The sequence below is a fragment of the Heterodontus francisci genome, chromosome 2 (genome assembly GCF_036365525.1).
Source record: "Heterodontus francisci isolate sHetFra1 chromosome 2, sHetFra1.hap1, whole genome shotgun sequence".
Classification (NCBI taxonomy): Eukaryota; Metazoa; Chordata; class Chondrichthyes; order Heterodontiformes; family Heterodontidae; genus Heterodontus; species Heterodontus francisci.
This window is the reverse complement of record NC_090372.1, coordinates 178,156,016-178,174,128: the sequence shown is the minus strand read 5'-3', so window position 1 is coordinate 178,174,128 and position 18,113 is coordinate 178,156,016. Positions and strand designations below refer to the sequence as shown.

Genomic DNA, 18,113 nt, shown 5'->3' with positions numbered 1-18,113 from the left:
AGCAAAACGGGATGTCAAGTACAGAATTGATAAATAGATTGAAACTAAATTGAAAATTAAGAGGCGTACAATGAGGAATCTAAACTTGAGCAGAGAACTGAAAAAAAAAAGATTAAAAGGTGAAAGAAAGGCGGCTAGCAGGTAATAAAACAAAATACGAAAAGGTTTTTTCACCATAGAAAAAGTTTTTTTTTGGAAAATGGAGTTATTGAAGATAGGATCACCCAGTAATGAAGGATAGAGTCTGTGAAGGATAAAGGAATGGTGGATATAGTGAGTGGTCAGCTATCATTGGAGCTCCTGACTGTCCTTCATAACTATTCATTCATCATGCATGATGGTAATTGTTCTAAGTGAATTTCTGTATCTCTCAATATAAAAAAACTGATATTTACAGTATTGAGACTTGCCAAATGTGTTCGAAGTATAATCTGAACAAGAGAAATGGTGAGCCGACACAGAACCAACTATGATACGCCCTCCTCCCCTGTAATATTTGATGCATCTTACTCTGCTCCTTTGACTCAGAATAGCCCAGAGACACCTTTCAGCAAAAAGCCAAATTATGCTTTTTCCTTCATGCATTCAATGGAGGTGGGAGTAAGATAGAAAGGATCTGTGTTGGCTACTGGGTACATGTCTTTCTTTGCCTCACAGGACAAAGTAGCAATGCATCTTTTGCTGTGGGGTCATGACAGTGTAGCACATAATCAACATGATGCTTCTATTGAGAAATCTGAGCAGAAGATGAACATTTGTTCAGCCAAGGAAATTCTTTTGCACAGATTTCACATCTCTGACCTCACATTTTACCATCATAAACACAATAATAATAAGCATGTAGTTTGATTACCCTACCAGCTAAAAGCATGTTACGCGAGGTAAATCATAAGAATGATAAAGAGGCCATTCAGCCATCATGTCTGTGCCAGTTCTTTGGTAGAGCGATGTAATTAGGCCCAGTCCCCTGCTCTTTCCCGATAGCCCTGTAATCTGTTTCCCTTGAAGTATATATCCAATTCCCTTTTGAATGCTACTATCGAATCTGCTTCCACCATTGTGGATTGCAACAACTCACTGTTTAAAATAAAGTTTCAGATGTCGCCTTTGTTTCTTTTGCCAATCACCTTAAATCTGTGTCCTCTGGTTACTGATCCTTCTGCTACTGAAAACAGTTTCTCTTTATTTATTCTATCAGAACCCATGATTTTGAACACCTGTATCAAATCTCCACTTAACCTTTTCTGCATTTAAGGGGAGGCGAGATAAGCACATGAGGGAGAAGGAAATAGGGTTTGGCTGATAAGAGTTAGATAAGGAAGGATGGGAGAAGGCATGAGTGGAGTAGGGACTGGTTGGGTCAAAAGGATGACTTCTGTGCTGCATATTCTATGTAATTCTATGAAAATAACACCAACTTCCCCAATCTCTCCACATAACTTAAGTCCCTCATCCCTGCTCCATTCTAGTAAAGCTTTTCTGCACCCTCTCCAAGACCTTAGCATTCTCCTTGGCATCTTACCCAGAACTGAACACAATACGCCAGCTAAGGCTGAACCAATATTTTAAAGGGTTAGCACCAATGAACAAGAAATGAGTGTGTCAAGTCTACCATGGGTTTGAAGGTGTAAAATTAATAAACATCACATTGCCATTTAGTTAACCAGTAAATTATGACTGAAACCATTTGTTGCTTTAAGTCTCACATTATATTGCAAGTTTAAAGTTTCTTCATCTTTCTCATCTTGTACAATGTAAAAAAAAGTTCCTCTGACCTAGTCGATGCATTAACACATTAAAAAGAGAAAGCTGTCACTTACCTTCATTTATCTTTGACATATCCACATTAGCATTGTTAAGCTGTAAGGTGGCTTGTAAAGCAGGAAGTAATTGCCTCAAAAGATTTGGATCCTGTAGTAGAGGAGGAATAGGTGACTGAGGAACAGGTGAAACTGGGACTGTAGATGTGGTGGCTGATGGGGTCTGAGAAGCAGGAGTCATTCCTGAGGACGACAACGAAGGGGTAGCACAAGAGTGAGATGCTGACTTGTCCGCTGAAGCAGTTTCTGGTGAAGAAGGGGGGAAAAAGTCAAAATGTTGCAACCTTACAGGAACATGTATGTAGGATGACAATTTTTCTGCTACTGTTTCTTTCCCGCAGTTCCAAAATAATCATAATTCAAGGGCTCCCAGGGGATTCCCTTGGATATTAATTTTGATGGACATTATGGATTGGGATATAGGTGACAAATTTATTGCCTTGTTGCACTGAACGCTGTTTTGCTGAAAATTTAAACCAAGGTCCCCATCTGCCGACTAATGTGGCATTATTTTAAAAATAGCAAGGAATTCTCCCAATATCCTGGTCAACAATCCCCTTTTCATTGTTTGCAATGCATTTTGGAATGCCAAGAAAATGTGAAGAATTCTATAAAAATTCAAGTTACTGCTCGCTTTATCTGAATTACAAACATTTCATGCCAACAGACAAGCCTGAAAGTACAATCACACAGACCGAAGCAGAAGAAGAATCAGTAACATGAACAAGATCAGTAAAGTATTAGTTTTTTTAGTAACTGAAGACAATATATGTAATTTTACCTTCTATACATATATCCCTGAAGGGAGTCGATGGCTATACTAATAATATATTGCATACTAATCGTAGCATTGCTAAAAATTTCACATTCAAGCCAACTAGGGATAAACAATAAATGCAGCCTCGTCAACATCCAGAGAACAAATTAAAAGAACTTTACGGGAGTACAGCAACAATTATATCAATCATGCAATTTTAAAAAACTATTCAGATTCATTGTAACGTAAATTATAGCCAAGACCAAGATGCACAAAATTTCCCCACTCAGGCAAGAAAGAATTGACTATCGCTTCATAATTGTTTTGCTGAGTAGAAGCGGGGGAGAAATAACTATCAATTCGAGATTACGTTTACGCAGGAAATGAGGTTTTTCGAAAGCCAAATGAAGCAGCAAGTCTATAATCTCTGCCGCTCAACTGCTAAGCCATGAAACATAAGCACATTCGGTTCCTATGAAGGATCTATCAGAATTGAGTCAGAAGGAACTGCCTGGACGGAAATATCATTTTAAGTAACTTTTTACGGTGAGCATTCTCACTTGGGAACCTGCAAGAGCAACATACAAGGTCAACAACCCTCAAAACGAGATCAGTCTTTCAGTTGATCCTGCTTTACGCAAGGTGCCTTGCTGCATAACCACAGGGACTCTAATTTGTCATAGCTGGCCAGCGCCAGAGTCAAAAAGTTCAATCAAGTGTTTGGTTGACAGCTCCACAACAGGAGGCTAATGAACTTTTGACCTTGGTTGCTTCCATCTTCAACAACTGCACTCACATTTCAGACAAACTCAAAACGGCTTCAGGGCTTAAGACAAGAACTGAAAGTAGGTTAACATTTATATATATCTTCACCCTTCCAAGTTTATACCGTGCACAAGCTTGGCTCATTTAATAGCATCATTATAACATTATGGGTTCGAAGCCCTCGTCAGGACTCAGCACATGAACTAAGCAGACAGTTCAGTGCATTACACAGGGACTCGTGCATTCTTGAACACCCTTCTGATGAGGCTTTAAACTGATACCTTGAATTCATTTGGGTTCAAACTTCACTAGATTTGAGAACATAACCTTGTTTCATTGTTGGTAGCACAATCTTACTGTGCTGTGTTCTGCCATACTTCAAAGTGATTTATTATATGAATGAATTTTACTTGTTTCAGAGATATGCTAACATGCTACATAAATAAAATAAGGCATGTAAAATTATTTCATCAGAAAAGTTGCAATAGTTTGATGCTTAGATTTGGAGTGTTGCCCCCAGGTACAAGAGTATGGCATCCAAATGTTGACATTTTTGAAGGTGACTTTGGCACAGACTGCGCCCAACATAGGATTTTTTTTAAATGCATTTTGAAATGGACTGTTGTGATCCACTCTTCATTTTTAATGTATAATAGTTTACTAACTATTAGTAAATAGTTACTAATATAAGAGGTGTAGGATGAACCATCTGGCCCCTCCAGCCTGCTCCACCATTCAATATGATCATGGCTGATCATTTGCCTCAACTCTTCTTACCCGCCCTCCCCATATCCCTTGATTCTGAGAGATCAAAAATCTATTGGGAGATCCATCACCACCCTGCAAAATGCTGCGATGTTCTAACTGCCCTGAAAATAAACAGTGATACCACAGGATACAAGAGTAAAACTGTGCACTCACATCGAGCCAGAGAGGGAGAAGTATGTTATTGTGTAATCAGCATGCAGAAAGTCTGTTAGTTTTGTATCATCCATTATTTTTTGCGAGCTATGTTCTGGGAAACATGGCCTTGTAAGGTTTGTGAAGCATTGTTTGTTGAAAATATTTATGCAGTGCTTACTGAAGAATTGACCAAATATCCCAACAAAATTCTAAGTATTATTTTTGTATCAGCTGATAAACTTGCCATCTCAAGTATTTAACCGAACCTAGGAAACACCCAAATTATTACCTGCTGTAGGTTTTTAATACAGAAACAAAGCCTATTTTGATTTTTTGAATGCAGCAAATCACAGAAAGTTGTGACAGAGGTCAATAGGGTCATAACAGCAAACCAAGCATTAGGGTTTATTTCTGGAGAGATAAATTGAAAAGTAGAAAAGTTATGCAAAACTTATATCAAACTTTGGTTAGGCCACATTTTGGTTGCGTACAGTGCTGGCTGTCATATTACAAAATGGATACAGAGACGCTGGAGTGAGTGCACAAGGTTTACAAGGTTTTTAGCAGAACTGAAATGATAAACTTATCAGTAAAGGATAAACAGCCTGGGTCTCTTTTCTCTTGGAAAGAGAAGGCGGAGAGATAACCCAATAGATGTCTTTAAAATTATGAACTTCAATACAGTAGACAAAGAGTGTTCCCACTCTTTGTCTACTGTATTAAACAGAGGAAACAGAATTGATATTCTAAGCCCTGAGAAAGAAATGTGGGTGGGAGAACAAATAAACACAGTCACATAGGGGCAGGGTGCAAGAAAGTGAGATATTTATTAACGGGGTGGAGGCGTGGGCAGGCAGAGTGAGGGATTCAGCAGCTGAACATTAGGGACAGGTAGGGGGGGGGGGGGGAAACAGAGAAACAGACTAATAGGTCATGTGAGATTTTGGTTTAGAAAAACCAAGGAGATAGTGACACAGAGAGCAAGCATAAGAAACAGGAGCAGCCGCAGACCAGGTGGCCCATTGAGCCTGCTCTGTCATTCATTATCATAGTTGAGGTTCTACATTAACTCCACTTTCCAACCCTAGCCCTTGATTCCCTGAATCCCCAAAAATCTATCAACAGATAAAGAAGGGAAAGGGACTAGAAATCAGAGAAAAGCATTGGGCCACACAGAGAAATTGAAAAAAAAACCAAGATCTTTTTGTGGACAATTAAGGGAACAGAGGGGGCAGAGAAAAAAATTGAGTGAGACAGTGGAGGTCAGAAAGAACTCAAGAGATACAGGAAGCTGGATAAAGACAGAAACAAAAATTACAGCCCTGAGAAAGCTAAAAATTTGAAATTAAGCATTTGGTGAAAAAGACAAAAGGTTGAAACAAAAATATAGGAGCTCATCACAATAAAGGAAATAGAGACATCGGGGACACACAGACATAAATTACGAAGATATGAGGAGAGACACATCAGGCTAACAGAGGTAAGTCAGGCCACAGTCAGAAATGTGGACACCGAGCCAAGGAACGGTCCATTACCAACACCCTTTTAGTTCCACCTCTATAACAATGCCGAACTCAGCCCCTGCCTCAGCTCATCTGCTGAAAGCTTCAAGCTTGCCTGCGTTACCTCCAGACTTGACCATTCCAAAAAGCTCTTGGATGGCCTACCATCTTCCATCCTCCACAAGCTCATGGAAAACCCTGCTGCCCATGTCCCATTCACCCATCAGCTCATGAACCAACACTGGCTCCCGGTGAAACAAAGCCTTCATATAAAAATGCTTACTGTTTTCGAATGGCCTCACACTTCCCCATCTCCATAACATCCTCCAGCACTACAACCCTCCAAGATCTGTGCCTTCTGCTGCCAAGGCCCGAAACTCTGGAATTCCCTCCTTAAACCTCCCCAGTTCTTTCCCTTCTTGAAGATGCTTCTTAAATCCTGGAGCTTCTCTGCCCTAATATCGCTTATGTGGCTCAGTGTTAATTTTGTTTCATAAATGCTGATGAATCAGTACTCCTTCATGTTAAACACTACTTGGAAGCTAAGGGTAGCAAGGGAACAGAATGTTCTCTGGGTGATGGACTTGAACGCCCATCACCAGGAATAGCTCGGAAGCACCACTACTGACAGAGCTGGCTGAGTCCTTAAGAACATCGCTGCCAGACTGGGCCTGCAGTATGTGGTGAGAACCAACTCAAAAAGAAAACCTACCTGACCTCCTCACCAATCTACCTATTGCAGAGGCATCTAACCATGACAGTACTCGGACTGCCCACCGCACTGCCTTTACGGAGACAAAGTCCCATTTTCACACTAAGAACATGCTCCATTGTTATCAACATATGAATTAGGAGCAGTAGGCCCCTTGAGTCTACTCCATCAGATGATAAGATCATGGCTGATCTGAATGTGGCCTGAAATTCACTTTCCTGTCATCCCCCCATAACACTTGATACGAACTAGCACAATCACAGTGCTAAATGGGATAGATTTAGAACAGATCTGCCAGCTCAAAACTAGATAGCCATGAGACACTGTGGGCCATCACCAGCTGCAGAATTCTATTCTGCCACAATCTGTCACATGATCTGGTATATCCCTCAATCTACCATTACAATCAAGCCAGGGGATTAACCCTGGTTCAATGAGGAATGTAGAAGAGCATGCCAGGACAGCACCCAGTGTATCTAAAACCTGGTGAACCTGCAACACAAGACTACATGCAGGCTAAACAGAGGTAGCATCCTATAGATAGAGGTAAGGTGATCCCACAACCAACAAACCATATCAAAGCTCTGCAGTCCTGCCACAGTCACAAATGATAGTGGTCAATTAAACTTATGGGAGGAGGCTCCATGAACATCGCCATTTTCAACAGTGATGAAGCCCAGAATGCGAGTGCAAAAGACAAGGCTAAAACATTTGCAACAGTCTTCAGCCAGAAGTGTTGAGTGGATGATCCATCTCAGCCTTCTCCCGAGGACGCACCATCACAGAAGCCTGTCTTCAGCCAATTCGACTCACTCTACATGGCATTAAAAATATGGCTGGGCAAACTGAATATAGCAACAGTTATGAGCCCTGACAACAACCCAGCTGTAGTGTTAAGCCTTATGCTCCAGAACTAGCCACGCCACTAGTCAAGCTGCTCCTGTACCGCTACAAGACTTGCATCTACACAAAAAGAGAATTGCCCAGGTATGGCCTGTCCACAAAAAGCAGGACAAATCCAATCTGGCCAATTACTGCCCCATCAGTCTACTCTCATTCATCAATGTGATAGATTGGATCATCAACAGTACTATTAAGCAGCACTTACCCACGAACAACCTGCTCACCAATGCTCAATTTGGGTTCCGTCAAGAGCATTCGGCTCCAGCCTTCTTTATAGCTTTGGTTCAAGCAACAGGACAAAAAAAGCTGAATTCCAGAAGGGAGATCAGAGTGATTGCCTTTGACATCAAGGCAGCATTTGACTAAGCGTGGCATCAGGAGCCCGAATAAAATTGAAGTCAATGGGAATAATGGAGAAAACTCTCCACTGGTTGGAGTCATAACTCGCACAAAGCAAGGTAGTCAGGGTTATTGGAGGACAATCATCTCAGCCCCAGGACATCACTGCAGGAGTTGCTCAGGGCGGTGTCCGAGGCCAACCATCTACAGGTGCTATATCAATGGCCTTCCCTCCATCTTAAGGTCAGAAGTGGGGATATTCACTGATGATTGCACCATACACAAGTCCTCAGATCATGAAGCAGTTCATGCCTGCCTGCACCAAGACCTGGACAAGATAAAGTTTGGGCTGATAAGGGCCAAGTAAAATTTATTTTATTTTTATTTTGTATTTAGAGATACAGCACTGAAACAGGCCCTTCGGCCCACCGAGTCTGTGCTGATAATCAACCACCCATTAATACTAATCTTCCATTTATCCCATATTCCTACCACATCCCCTCAATTTCCCTACCACCTACCGATACTAGGGGCAATTTATAATGGCCAATTTACCTATCAACCTGCAAGTCTTTGGTTGTGGGAGGAAACCAGAGCACCCGGCGAAAACCCATGCGGTCACAGGGAGAACTTGCAAACTTCGCACGGGCAGTACCCAGAATCGAACCCGGGTCGCTGGAGCTGTGAGGCTGCAGTGCTAACCACTGCGCCACCTGAAATCACACCACTTAAGTGGCAGGCGATGAACATTCTCCAACAAGAGAATATCTAATCATCTCCCCTTGACATTCAACAGCAATTCGATCACTGAATGTTTGAGTTCTTGGGAATCTCTCACAATCAACATCCTGGAGGTCACCACTAAACAAAAACTGAACTGGACCAGCCACATAAATGCTGTGGCTAGAGACCGGTCACAAGTCAGGAATTCTGCAGTGACTGACTCACCTCCTGACTCTCCAAAGCCTTTCCTCCATCTACAAGGCACGAGTCAGAAATGTGATCTAACACTTGCCTGGATGAGTGCAACTCCAACAACTACTCAAGAAGCTCAACTCCATCCAAGACAAAACAGGCCGCTTGACAGGCACCTCATCCACCACCTTAAGCATTCATTCCCTCCAACACCAGGGCACAGTAGCAGCAGTGCGTACCATCTACAAGATGCACTGCAGCAACATACCAAGATTCCTTTGACAACACCTGCCAAACCCATGACCTCTACCACTTAATAGAACAAAGTGGCGCAGTGGTTAGCACTGCAGCCTCACAGCTCCAGGGACCCGGGTTCGATTCTGGGTACTGCCTGTGTGGAGTTTGCAAGTTCTCCCTGTGTCTGCGTGGGTTTTCTCCGGGTGCTCCGGTTTCCTCCCACAAGCCAAAAGACTTGCAGGTTGGTAGGTAAATTGACCATTATAAATTGTCACTAGTATAGGTAGGTGGTAGGGAAATATAGGGACAGGTGGGGATGTTTGGTAGGAATATGGGATTAGTGTAGGATTAGTATAAATGGGTGGTTGATGGTCGGCACAGACTTGGTGGGCCGAAGGGCCTGTTTCAGTGCTGTATCTCTAATCTAATCTAATCTAACAAGGGCAGCAAGCGCATATTAACACAATCACCTGTAACCAAGTCACACACAACCCTGGAAATATTTTGCCATTCCTTCGTCGTCACTGGGTCAAAATCCTGGAACTCCCTCACACCATTGTAGCAGTACCTGCACCATACAGACTCCAGCAGTTCAAAATGACAGCTCACCACCACATTTTCATGGGCAATTTGGGCTGGGTAATAAATGCTGGACTTGCCAGTGATGCCTACATGAATGAAATTTTAAAAATACACTGCTATGAACCACCTTGGACATTTAACTATATTGAATCCATTATATAAATGCAAGCTGCTATTGATCAAATCAAATAGAAATACAAGAGACAGCAGCAGAGAGAAAGGCAAAGATCAGGGAAATTCAGAAACAAAGAATATTTGAAGAGAAAAAAGCATTTAAAAAAGACACAAACGTCAGTCAGAAGGCTTATCATCAGCAACACCACAGGAGATCGACCAATTAACAAACCAATTTCCCAAGGTCGACAAAAGACCACATAACGCCATTATAATGGTTTTTAAATATATTTCTGCTGACTTGATCTATTGCTGTTACAAATCTACAGAAGAATTTTTCATTTGCTAATGCCAAATAACCACAGTAAACCAAAACTCAACCAAATTTCCATCATGGGTATTATAGATATTCATCCGACTAACTGGGAAAAAAAACAATAGAATTTTATCCTTATAACCCAAAAAATCCTATTTATTTTATCTTGCGGACAAAACCTTTGTCCTAGTAACAAGAATTCAGTCCACAGTCATAACAGCCACCACTGTAGCACAGAAAAATGGTTACTTTGAAAATGTCATCCCACTTTTGAAATAGCTTATCGAGCTTCGACTATTTGTTCATCAGCTGTATGAATTTTTAATTTACAAGTGTCTCCAAGCTAACAAATCTGTGCAGCAGCACCAGTTTTGTTACAACAACTCTCATGAGAAAAATCCAAGGCAATCCAATTAGCTTGTGCAGTTATGAGAATAGGTAGATGAGACTAATTACAAGACTAATGCTGAAGGCATCTCGGTGGCATCAAACTCCGCAAGCCATTCAATTAATAAAATCCTTAGTGTAATCCTCAGCTTTTTATCCCAAACCTTTTTCCTCCTTTTTTTTAATCCACTTACTGTTGTGATCAACTTCGTGAAACAGCATATGGGGAAGAAAGGGAGAATTAAAAACTGCCTGAACGAAACACTTTGAGATTTTGTGCATATGTGCTTGAACATCATGGGTCAAAACTTACTAATAAAGTTGCACATAGCTGTTACAATCCTAATGTTTAACCATTTTAAATTTCAGAGTGAGCTCACTCTCTGTCGTGAGGCAAACAACATTGATCACAGATCGCCACCACAGCTGTGACCAACTGAAGAGAGAAAAGAAAAATCAGTCAGAAGTCTTGCACGATTTATTTCCCTGACCCACGAAAAAAAAAGCAAACCCCTCCATTTAGCACCTGTTCATAGAGGAAATTATACTGGAACTGTATAAAACACTAGTCAGGCCACAGCTCGAGTACGACGTGCTATTCTGGTCACCACACTATAGGGAAGATGTGATTGCACGAGAGAGGGTACAGAGGAGAATTACGAGGATGTTGCCTGGACTGGAGAATTTCAGTTAAGAGGAAAAACTGGATAGGCTAGGGTTGTTTTCTTTGGAACACAGGATGCTGAGGAGAGACCTAACTGAAGTGTATAATAAAGAGGTCAAGATAAAGTCGATAAGAAGGCCCTATTCCCCTTTGCTGAAGGGTCCATAAGCAGGGGACATAGATTTACATTAAAAAATAAGAGTTTGAGGTGATTCGAGGGGAATTTGTTTCATCCAGAGAGTGTGGGGACCTGGAACTCACTGCCTGAAAGGGCGGGAGAGGCAGAAACCCTCTTACCATTTAAAGTGTACTTGGATATGCACCTGAAGTGCCGTAACCTACAAAGCTGCAGACCAAGAGCTGTAAAGTGGGATTAGGCTAGATGGTTCCTTGTCAGAAGGCGCAGACATGAGCCAAATGGCCTCCTTCCATGCTGTAACTTTCTATGATTCTATGATGGCATGAAATAAGCTCAGTACCATGGATAACTCAACTTCTGTCCACCAAACTTGACAATGGTCACACGAGTAGCAATTCTGTTCAGTGCCCACTCATTGCCACATTTAGAGGTACCAGCACATATCAACATACCAATTAGGAGGAGTAGGCCATTTGAGAAAATCATGGCTGATCTGAATGTGGCCTCAACTCCACGTTCCTGTCTGTCCCCCCATAACTTTTGACTCCCTGTCTATCAAAAACCTATCTAACTCAGCATTGAATATATTCAATGACCCAGCATCCACTGTTCTGAGGAATTCCATGGACTAACAATCCTCAGAGAAAACAATTTCTCCTCATCTCCGTCTTAAATGGGAGACTTCTTATTTTTAAACTGTGTCCCCGAGTTCTAGTCTCACCCTTAAAGTGGAAACACCTTCCAGCACCCACCCTGTCAACTCCCCTCAGAATCTTGTCTGTTTCATAAGATCACCCCGCATTCTTATAAACTCCTATGGGTATAGGTCCAACCTGTTGAACCTTTCCTCATAAGATAACCCCGTCATCCCAGGAATCAGTCGAGTGAACCTTCTCTGAAATGCTTGTAATGCAGTTTTATCCTTCAAGTAAGCAGACTAAAACTGTACACAGTACTCAGATGTGGTCTCACTAAGGCCCTGTGCAGCGAGATCAAAGCTTCTCCCGACTTACATATTCCATTCCCTTTGCAATAAACGACAACATTCCACTTGCCTTCCTAATCTCTTGCTGTACCTGCAAACTAACTTATTGTGATTCATGTACCAGGGGCACCAGATCCCTCTGCGCCACAGAGATTTGCAGTCTCTTTCTATTTAAATAAATTATGCTTTTCCATTCTACCTGCCAGAGTGGACAAGTTCACATTTTCCCACATTATACTCCGTCTGCCAAATTTTCTGCCACTCACTTAACCTATCTTTGTCCCTTTGTAGACTCTATGCCCTCTTGACAACTTACCTTCCTACCTATCTTAGTGCTATCTGCAAATTCAACTGCCACACATTCAGTCCCTTCATCCAAGTGCTCATACCCTCTATGCAGAATTTCCTTCATAATGGGATCAGGCAGATTCAATATGGTTTTGTGAAAGGAAAATTGTGTTTTACTAATTTATTGTTTTTTCAGGAATTAATAAGCAGTGTGGATAAAGGGAAACGTGTAGATGTGCTCTACTTGCATTTCCAAAAGGGATTCATGAGGGGCCACATCAAAGGTTATTACACAAACTAAGCATTCATGGTGTCGAGGTAACATATTCTCATGGATCGTTAGCTAACAGGAAGCAGATTTTGGGATAAATGGGTCATTTTCAGGTTGGCAGGATATGACTCATGGAGTGCCAGAGGGATCAGTGCTGGCGCCTCAAGTATCTACAACCTACATCGCAACAAAGCAGATGATTTGAAGGCACAAATAGAGGTAAATGGGTATGATTTAATTGCCAGGACAGAGACATGGTTACAGGGTGACGAAGACTGGGAACTGAATATTCAAGGATATTTGTCATTTAGGAAGGATAGGCAGAGGGAAAAAGGAGGTTGGGGTAGCGCTGTTAATCAAGGACAAGATCAGTACATTAGTGAGAGAGGATCTTAGATTAAAGGAGCATGATGAAGAATCAGTTTGGGTGGAGCAAAGAAACAGCAAGGGGCAGCAAACATTGATGGGAGTCGTTTATAGGCCAAACAGTAGTGGGAATGTTGGGCACAGTATTAATCAGGAAATTAGAGGTGCATCTAACATGGTTAATAATGGGCGATTTCAAATTACATATGCACTGGGTAACCCTAATCAGCACTAATGTTGTGGACGATTAATTCCTTGAGTCTGGGTTTCTGGAGCAGTACGTTGAAGAACCAACTAGGGATCAGGCTATTTTAGATTTAGTATAATGTAAAGAGAAAGGGCTTAATTAATAACCTTACTGTAAAGGAGCCATTAGGAAATAGTGACCATAATATGTTAGAATTTTAAATTAAGTTTTGAAATGATCTAGTTAATTCTGAAACTAGGGTATTTAAATATGAACAAAGGAAACTATGAAGATAGGAGGGGCAAGTTGGCTATGGTAGATTGGAAAATACACTAAAAGATTTGAAGTGGGCAGGCAATGGATAGTATGTAAGAAGTTTTACATGGTCTACAACAAATATACATTCCTCGAAGACACAAAAAACCCGACAGGAAAGATGAATTAGCGTGGCGAACAAAAGAAGTTAAAGATTGCATTAGATCAAAGGAAGTGGCTGATAAGGTTGCCAGAAAAAGTTGTAAGCTCAAGGACAAGGAGAAATTTGGAATCCAGCAAAAGATGACCAAGAAACTGGTAAAGAAAAGGAAAAAGAGAATATGAATGCAAGCTATGAGAAACAAAGGCAAACTGTAAAAGCTTCTTTAGGTATGCGAAAAGGAAAAATTGGCAAGGATAAATGTGGGTCCATTATATGCGAAGACAGGTGAATTTATGATGGAGAATAGGGAAATGGCAGAGAAACTCAACAATTATTTTGTGTCTGTCTCCACGGTGGAAGATACAGAAAATCTCCCAGAAATACTAGGGAACCAAGTGATGTGTGAAAATAAGGAACTGAAAGAAATTAGTTTTAATAAAAAGGTAGTATTCGAAAAATTAACTGGATTTGAAGGTTGATAAATCCCTATTCCAGATGAGCTACATCCCAGAGTGTTGAAGGAGGTGGCTATAGAGATAGTGGATGCATTGGTGGCTATCTTTTAAAATTCTATAGGTTCTGGAAAAGTTCATGTAGACTGGAAAGTAGCAAATGTAACGCCACTATTTAAGAGAGGAGGGAGAGAGAAAATGGGAACTACAGACCTTAGTTTGACGTGAGTAGGAGGGAAAATCTATGATAAAGGATGTGATAACAAGACACTTAGAAAATAATGATATGATATGATTAAGGCAAAGTCAACGTGGATTTATGAAAGGGAAATCATGTTTGACAAACTTGTTGGGAGTTTTTTTGAGGATGTTACTTGCAGCATAGATAAAGGAGAACCAGGGAATGTGGTGTATTTGGATTTTCAGAAGGCTTTTGATGAGGTCCCACACAAGTGATTAGGAAACAAAATTAAAGCACATGACATTGGGGGCATCAAACTGTTATGGATTGAGAATTGGTTAACAGACAGAAAGCAGAGAAGAATAATAAACGGGTCATTCTCAGGGACAGCAGGCTGTTACTGGTGGGATACCGCAAGGATCGGTGATGGGGCCACAGCTGTTCACCATCTATATAAATGATTTGGATGTGGGGACCAAATGTAATATTTCCAAATTTGCTGATGACACAAAAATAGGTGGGAATGCAAGTTGTGAGGAGGATGCAAGGAGGCTTCAATGGGACTTCGACAGGCTAAGTGAATTGGCAAGAACATTGCAGATGGAATGTGGAAAGTGTGAAGTTATCCCCTTTGCTCGAAAGAACAGAAAGACAGAGTATTTCTGAAATGGAGAGGGGTTGGGCTGTGTTGATGTCCAAAGGGACCTGGGTGGCCTTGTTCACGAGTCACTAAACACTCGCATGCAGGTGCAGCAAGCAATTGGGAAGACAAATGGTAGGTTGGCCTTCATTGCAAGGGGATTTGAGTACAGCAGTAAACAAATCTTGCTGCAATCGTATAGCGCCTTGGTGAGACCACACCTGGAGTATTGTATACAGTTTTGATCTTCTCATCTAATGAAGGATATACTTGCCATACAAGTGGGGATGGTGGGGTTGTCTTATGAGGAGAGACTGCAGAAACCGGACCTGTATTCTCTAGAATTTCGAAGAATGAGAGGTCATCTCATTGAAACTTACCAAATTCTTGCACGGTGTGACAGGGAAGATGTAGAAAGGATATTTCCCCTGGCTGACTCTAGAACCGGGGACACAGTCTCAGAATAAGGGGTAGGCCATTTAAGACTGAGGTGAGGAGGCATTTCTCTATTCAGAGGGTGGTGGAAGCTCAATCATTGAGCATTTTCAAGACAGAAAATCGAGCCGGGCAGAGAGAGAGAGAGAGAGAAGAGAGACAGAGACAGAGAGAGAGACAGAGACAGAGAGAGAGACAGAGACAGAGAGAGAGACAGAGACAGAGACAGAGAGAGAGACAGAGACAGAGACAGAGACAGAGAGAGAGACAGAGACAGAGACAGAGAGAGAGAGAGAGAGAGAGAGAGAGAGAGAGACACGGAGAGAGACACGGAGAGAGACACGGAGAGAGACACGGAGAGAGACTCGGAGAGAGAGAGGGCGAGAGAGAGGGGGAGAGAGAGGGGGAGAGAGAGGGGGAGAGAGAGGGGGAGAGAGAGGGGGAGAGAGAGGGGGAGAGAGAGGGGGAGAGAGAGGGGGAGAGAGAGGGGGAGAGAGAGGGGGAGAGAGAGGGGGAGAGAGAGGGGGGAGAGAGAGGGAGAGAGAGAGGGAGAGAGAGAGGGAGAGAGAGACGGGGAGAGAGACGGGGAGAGAGAGACGGGGAGAGAGGACGGAGAGAGAGACGGAGAGAGAGACGGAGAGAGAGACGGAGAGAGAGACGGGGAGAGAGAGACGGGGAGAGAGAGACGGGGAGAGAGAGACGGGGAGAGAGAGACGGGAGAGAGAGACGGGGAGAGAGAGACGGGGAGAGAGAGACGGGGAGGAGAGAGACGGGGAGAGAGAGACGGGAGAGAGAGGCGGAGAGAGAGGGGGAGAGAGAGACGGGGAGAGAGAGGGGGAGAGAGAGGGGGAGAGGAGAGGGGAGAGAGAGGGGGAGAGAGAGGGGGAGAGAGAGGGGGAGAGAGAGGGGGAGAGAGAGAGGGGGAGAGAGAGGGGGAGAGAGAGGGGGAGAGAGAGGGGGAGAGAGAGGGGGAGAGAGAGGGGGAGAGAGAGGGGGAGAGAGAGGGGGAGAGAGAGGGGGAGAGAGAGGGGGAGAGAGAGGGGGAGAGAGAGGGGGAGAGAGAGGGGGAGAGAGAGGGGGAGAGAGAGGGGGAGAGAGAGGGGGAGAGAGAGGGGGAGAGAGAGGGGGAGAGAGAGGGGGAGAGAGAGGGGGAGACGGAGAGGGGGAGAGAGAGGGGGAGAGAGAGGGGGAGAGAGAGGGGGAGAGAGAGGGGGAGAGAGGGGGAGAGAGAGGGGGAGAGAGAGGGGGAGAGAGAGGGGGAGAGAGAGGGGGAGAGAGAGGGGGAGAGAGAGGGGGAGAGAGAGGGGGAGAGAGAGGGGGAGAGAGAGGGGGAGAGCAGAGGGGGAGAGAGAGGGGGAGAGAGAGGGGGAGAGAGAGGGGGAGAGAGAGGGGGAGAGAGAGGGGGAGAGAGAGGGGGAGAGAGAGGGGGAGAGAGAGGGGGAGAGAGAGGGGGAGAGAGAGGGGGAGAGAGAGGGGGGAGAGAGAGGGGGAGAGAGAGGGGGAGAGAGAGGGGGAGAGAGAGGGGGAGAGAGAGGGGGAGAGAGAGGGGGAGAGAGAGGGGGAGAGAGAGGGGGAGAGAGAGGGAGAGAGAGAGGGAGCCGGAGAGAGAGACAGCGCGAGAGAGCGAGAGAGGGAGCCGGAGAGAGAGAGAGCGAGAGAGCGAGAGAGGGAGCCGGAGAGAGAGAGAGCGAGAGAGAGCGAGAGCGAGAGAGGGAGCCGCGGAGGAGAGAGAGGAGAGAGGAGAGGGAGCCGGAGAGAGAGAGAGCGAGAGAGGGAGCCGGAGAGAGAGAGAGCGATGAGAGCGAGAGAGGGAGCCGGAGAGAGAGAGAGCGAGAGAGGGAGCCGGATGAGAGAGAGAGCGCGAGAGAGCGAGAGAGGGAGCCGGAGAGAGAGAGAGCGAGAGAGCGAGAGAGGGAGCCGGAGAGAGAGAGAGCGCGAGAGAGCGAGAGCGAGAGAGGGAGCCGGAGAGAGAGAGAGCGAGAGAGGGAGCCGGAGAGAGAGAGAGCGAGAGAGGGAGCCGGAGAGAGAGAGAGAGCGAGAGAGCGAGAGAGGGAGCCGGAGAGAGAGAGAGCGAGAGAGGGAGCCGGAGAGAGAGAGAGCGAGAGAGAGAGAGGGAGCCGGAGAGAGAGAGAGCGAGAGAGAGAGAGGGAGCCGGAGAGAGAGAGAGCGAGAGAGCGAGAGAGGGAGCCGGAGAGAGAGAGAGCGAGAGAGGGAGCCGGAGAGAGAGAGAGCGGAGAGAGAGAGCCGGAGAGAGATGAGAGCGAGAGAGGGAGAGAGGGAGCTGGAGAGAGAGAGAGCGAGAGAGAGAGAGAGGGAGAGAGGGAGCCGGAGAGAGAGAGAGAGCGAGAGAGAGAGAGAGAGGGAGAGAGGGAGCCGGAGAGAGAGAGAGCGAGAGAGAGAGAGAGAGGGAGAGAGGGAGCCGGAGAGAGAGAGAGCGAGAGAGAGAGAGAGGGGAAGAGAGGGAGCCGGAGAGAGAGAGAGAGAAGGAGCCGGAGAGAGAGTGAGAGAGCCGGAGAGAGAGAGAGATAGAGAGTGAGAGAGCCGGAGAGAGAGAGAGAGAGGGATAGAGAGTGAGAGAGCGGAGAGAGAGAGAGAGAGAGAGATAGAGCAGAGAGAGAGAGATAGAGAGAGAGTGAGAGAGAGATAGAGAGAGAGTGAGAGAGAGATAGAGAGAGAGTGAGAGAGAGATAGAGAGAGAGTGAGAGAGAGATAGAGAGAGAGTGAGAGAAGAGATAGAGGAGAGAGAGTGAGAGAGAGATAGAGAGAGAGTGAGAGAGAGATAGAGAGAGAGTGAGAGAGATAGAGAGAGAGTGAGAGAGATAGAGAGAGAGGAGA

General features: G+C 44.4%; 1 protein-coding gene across 3 annotated transcripts in view; it reads right to left on the bottom strand.

Moving 5' to 3' along the window:
• The window catches only part of waca (WW domain containing adaptor with coiled-coil a), a 220,944-nt gene that overhangs the window by 125,324 nt on the left and 77,507 nt on the right, over window positions 1–18,113 (bottom strand). For all 3 annotated transcript variants that reach the window (XM_068014158.1, XM_068014169.1, XM_068014171.1), the window contains one exon: window positions 1,821–2,066. In XM_068014158.1, coding sequence (XP_067870259.1) covers window positions 1,821–2,066 — 246 coding nt within the window. The remainder of the gene's footprint in view (window positions 1–1,820; window positions 2,067–18,113) is intronic.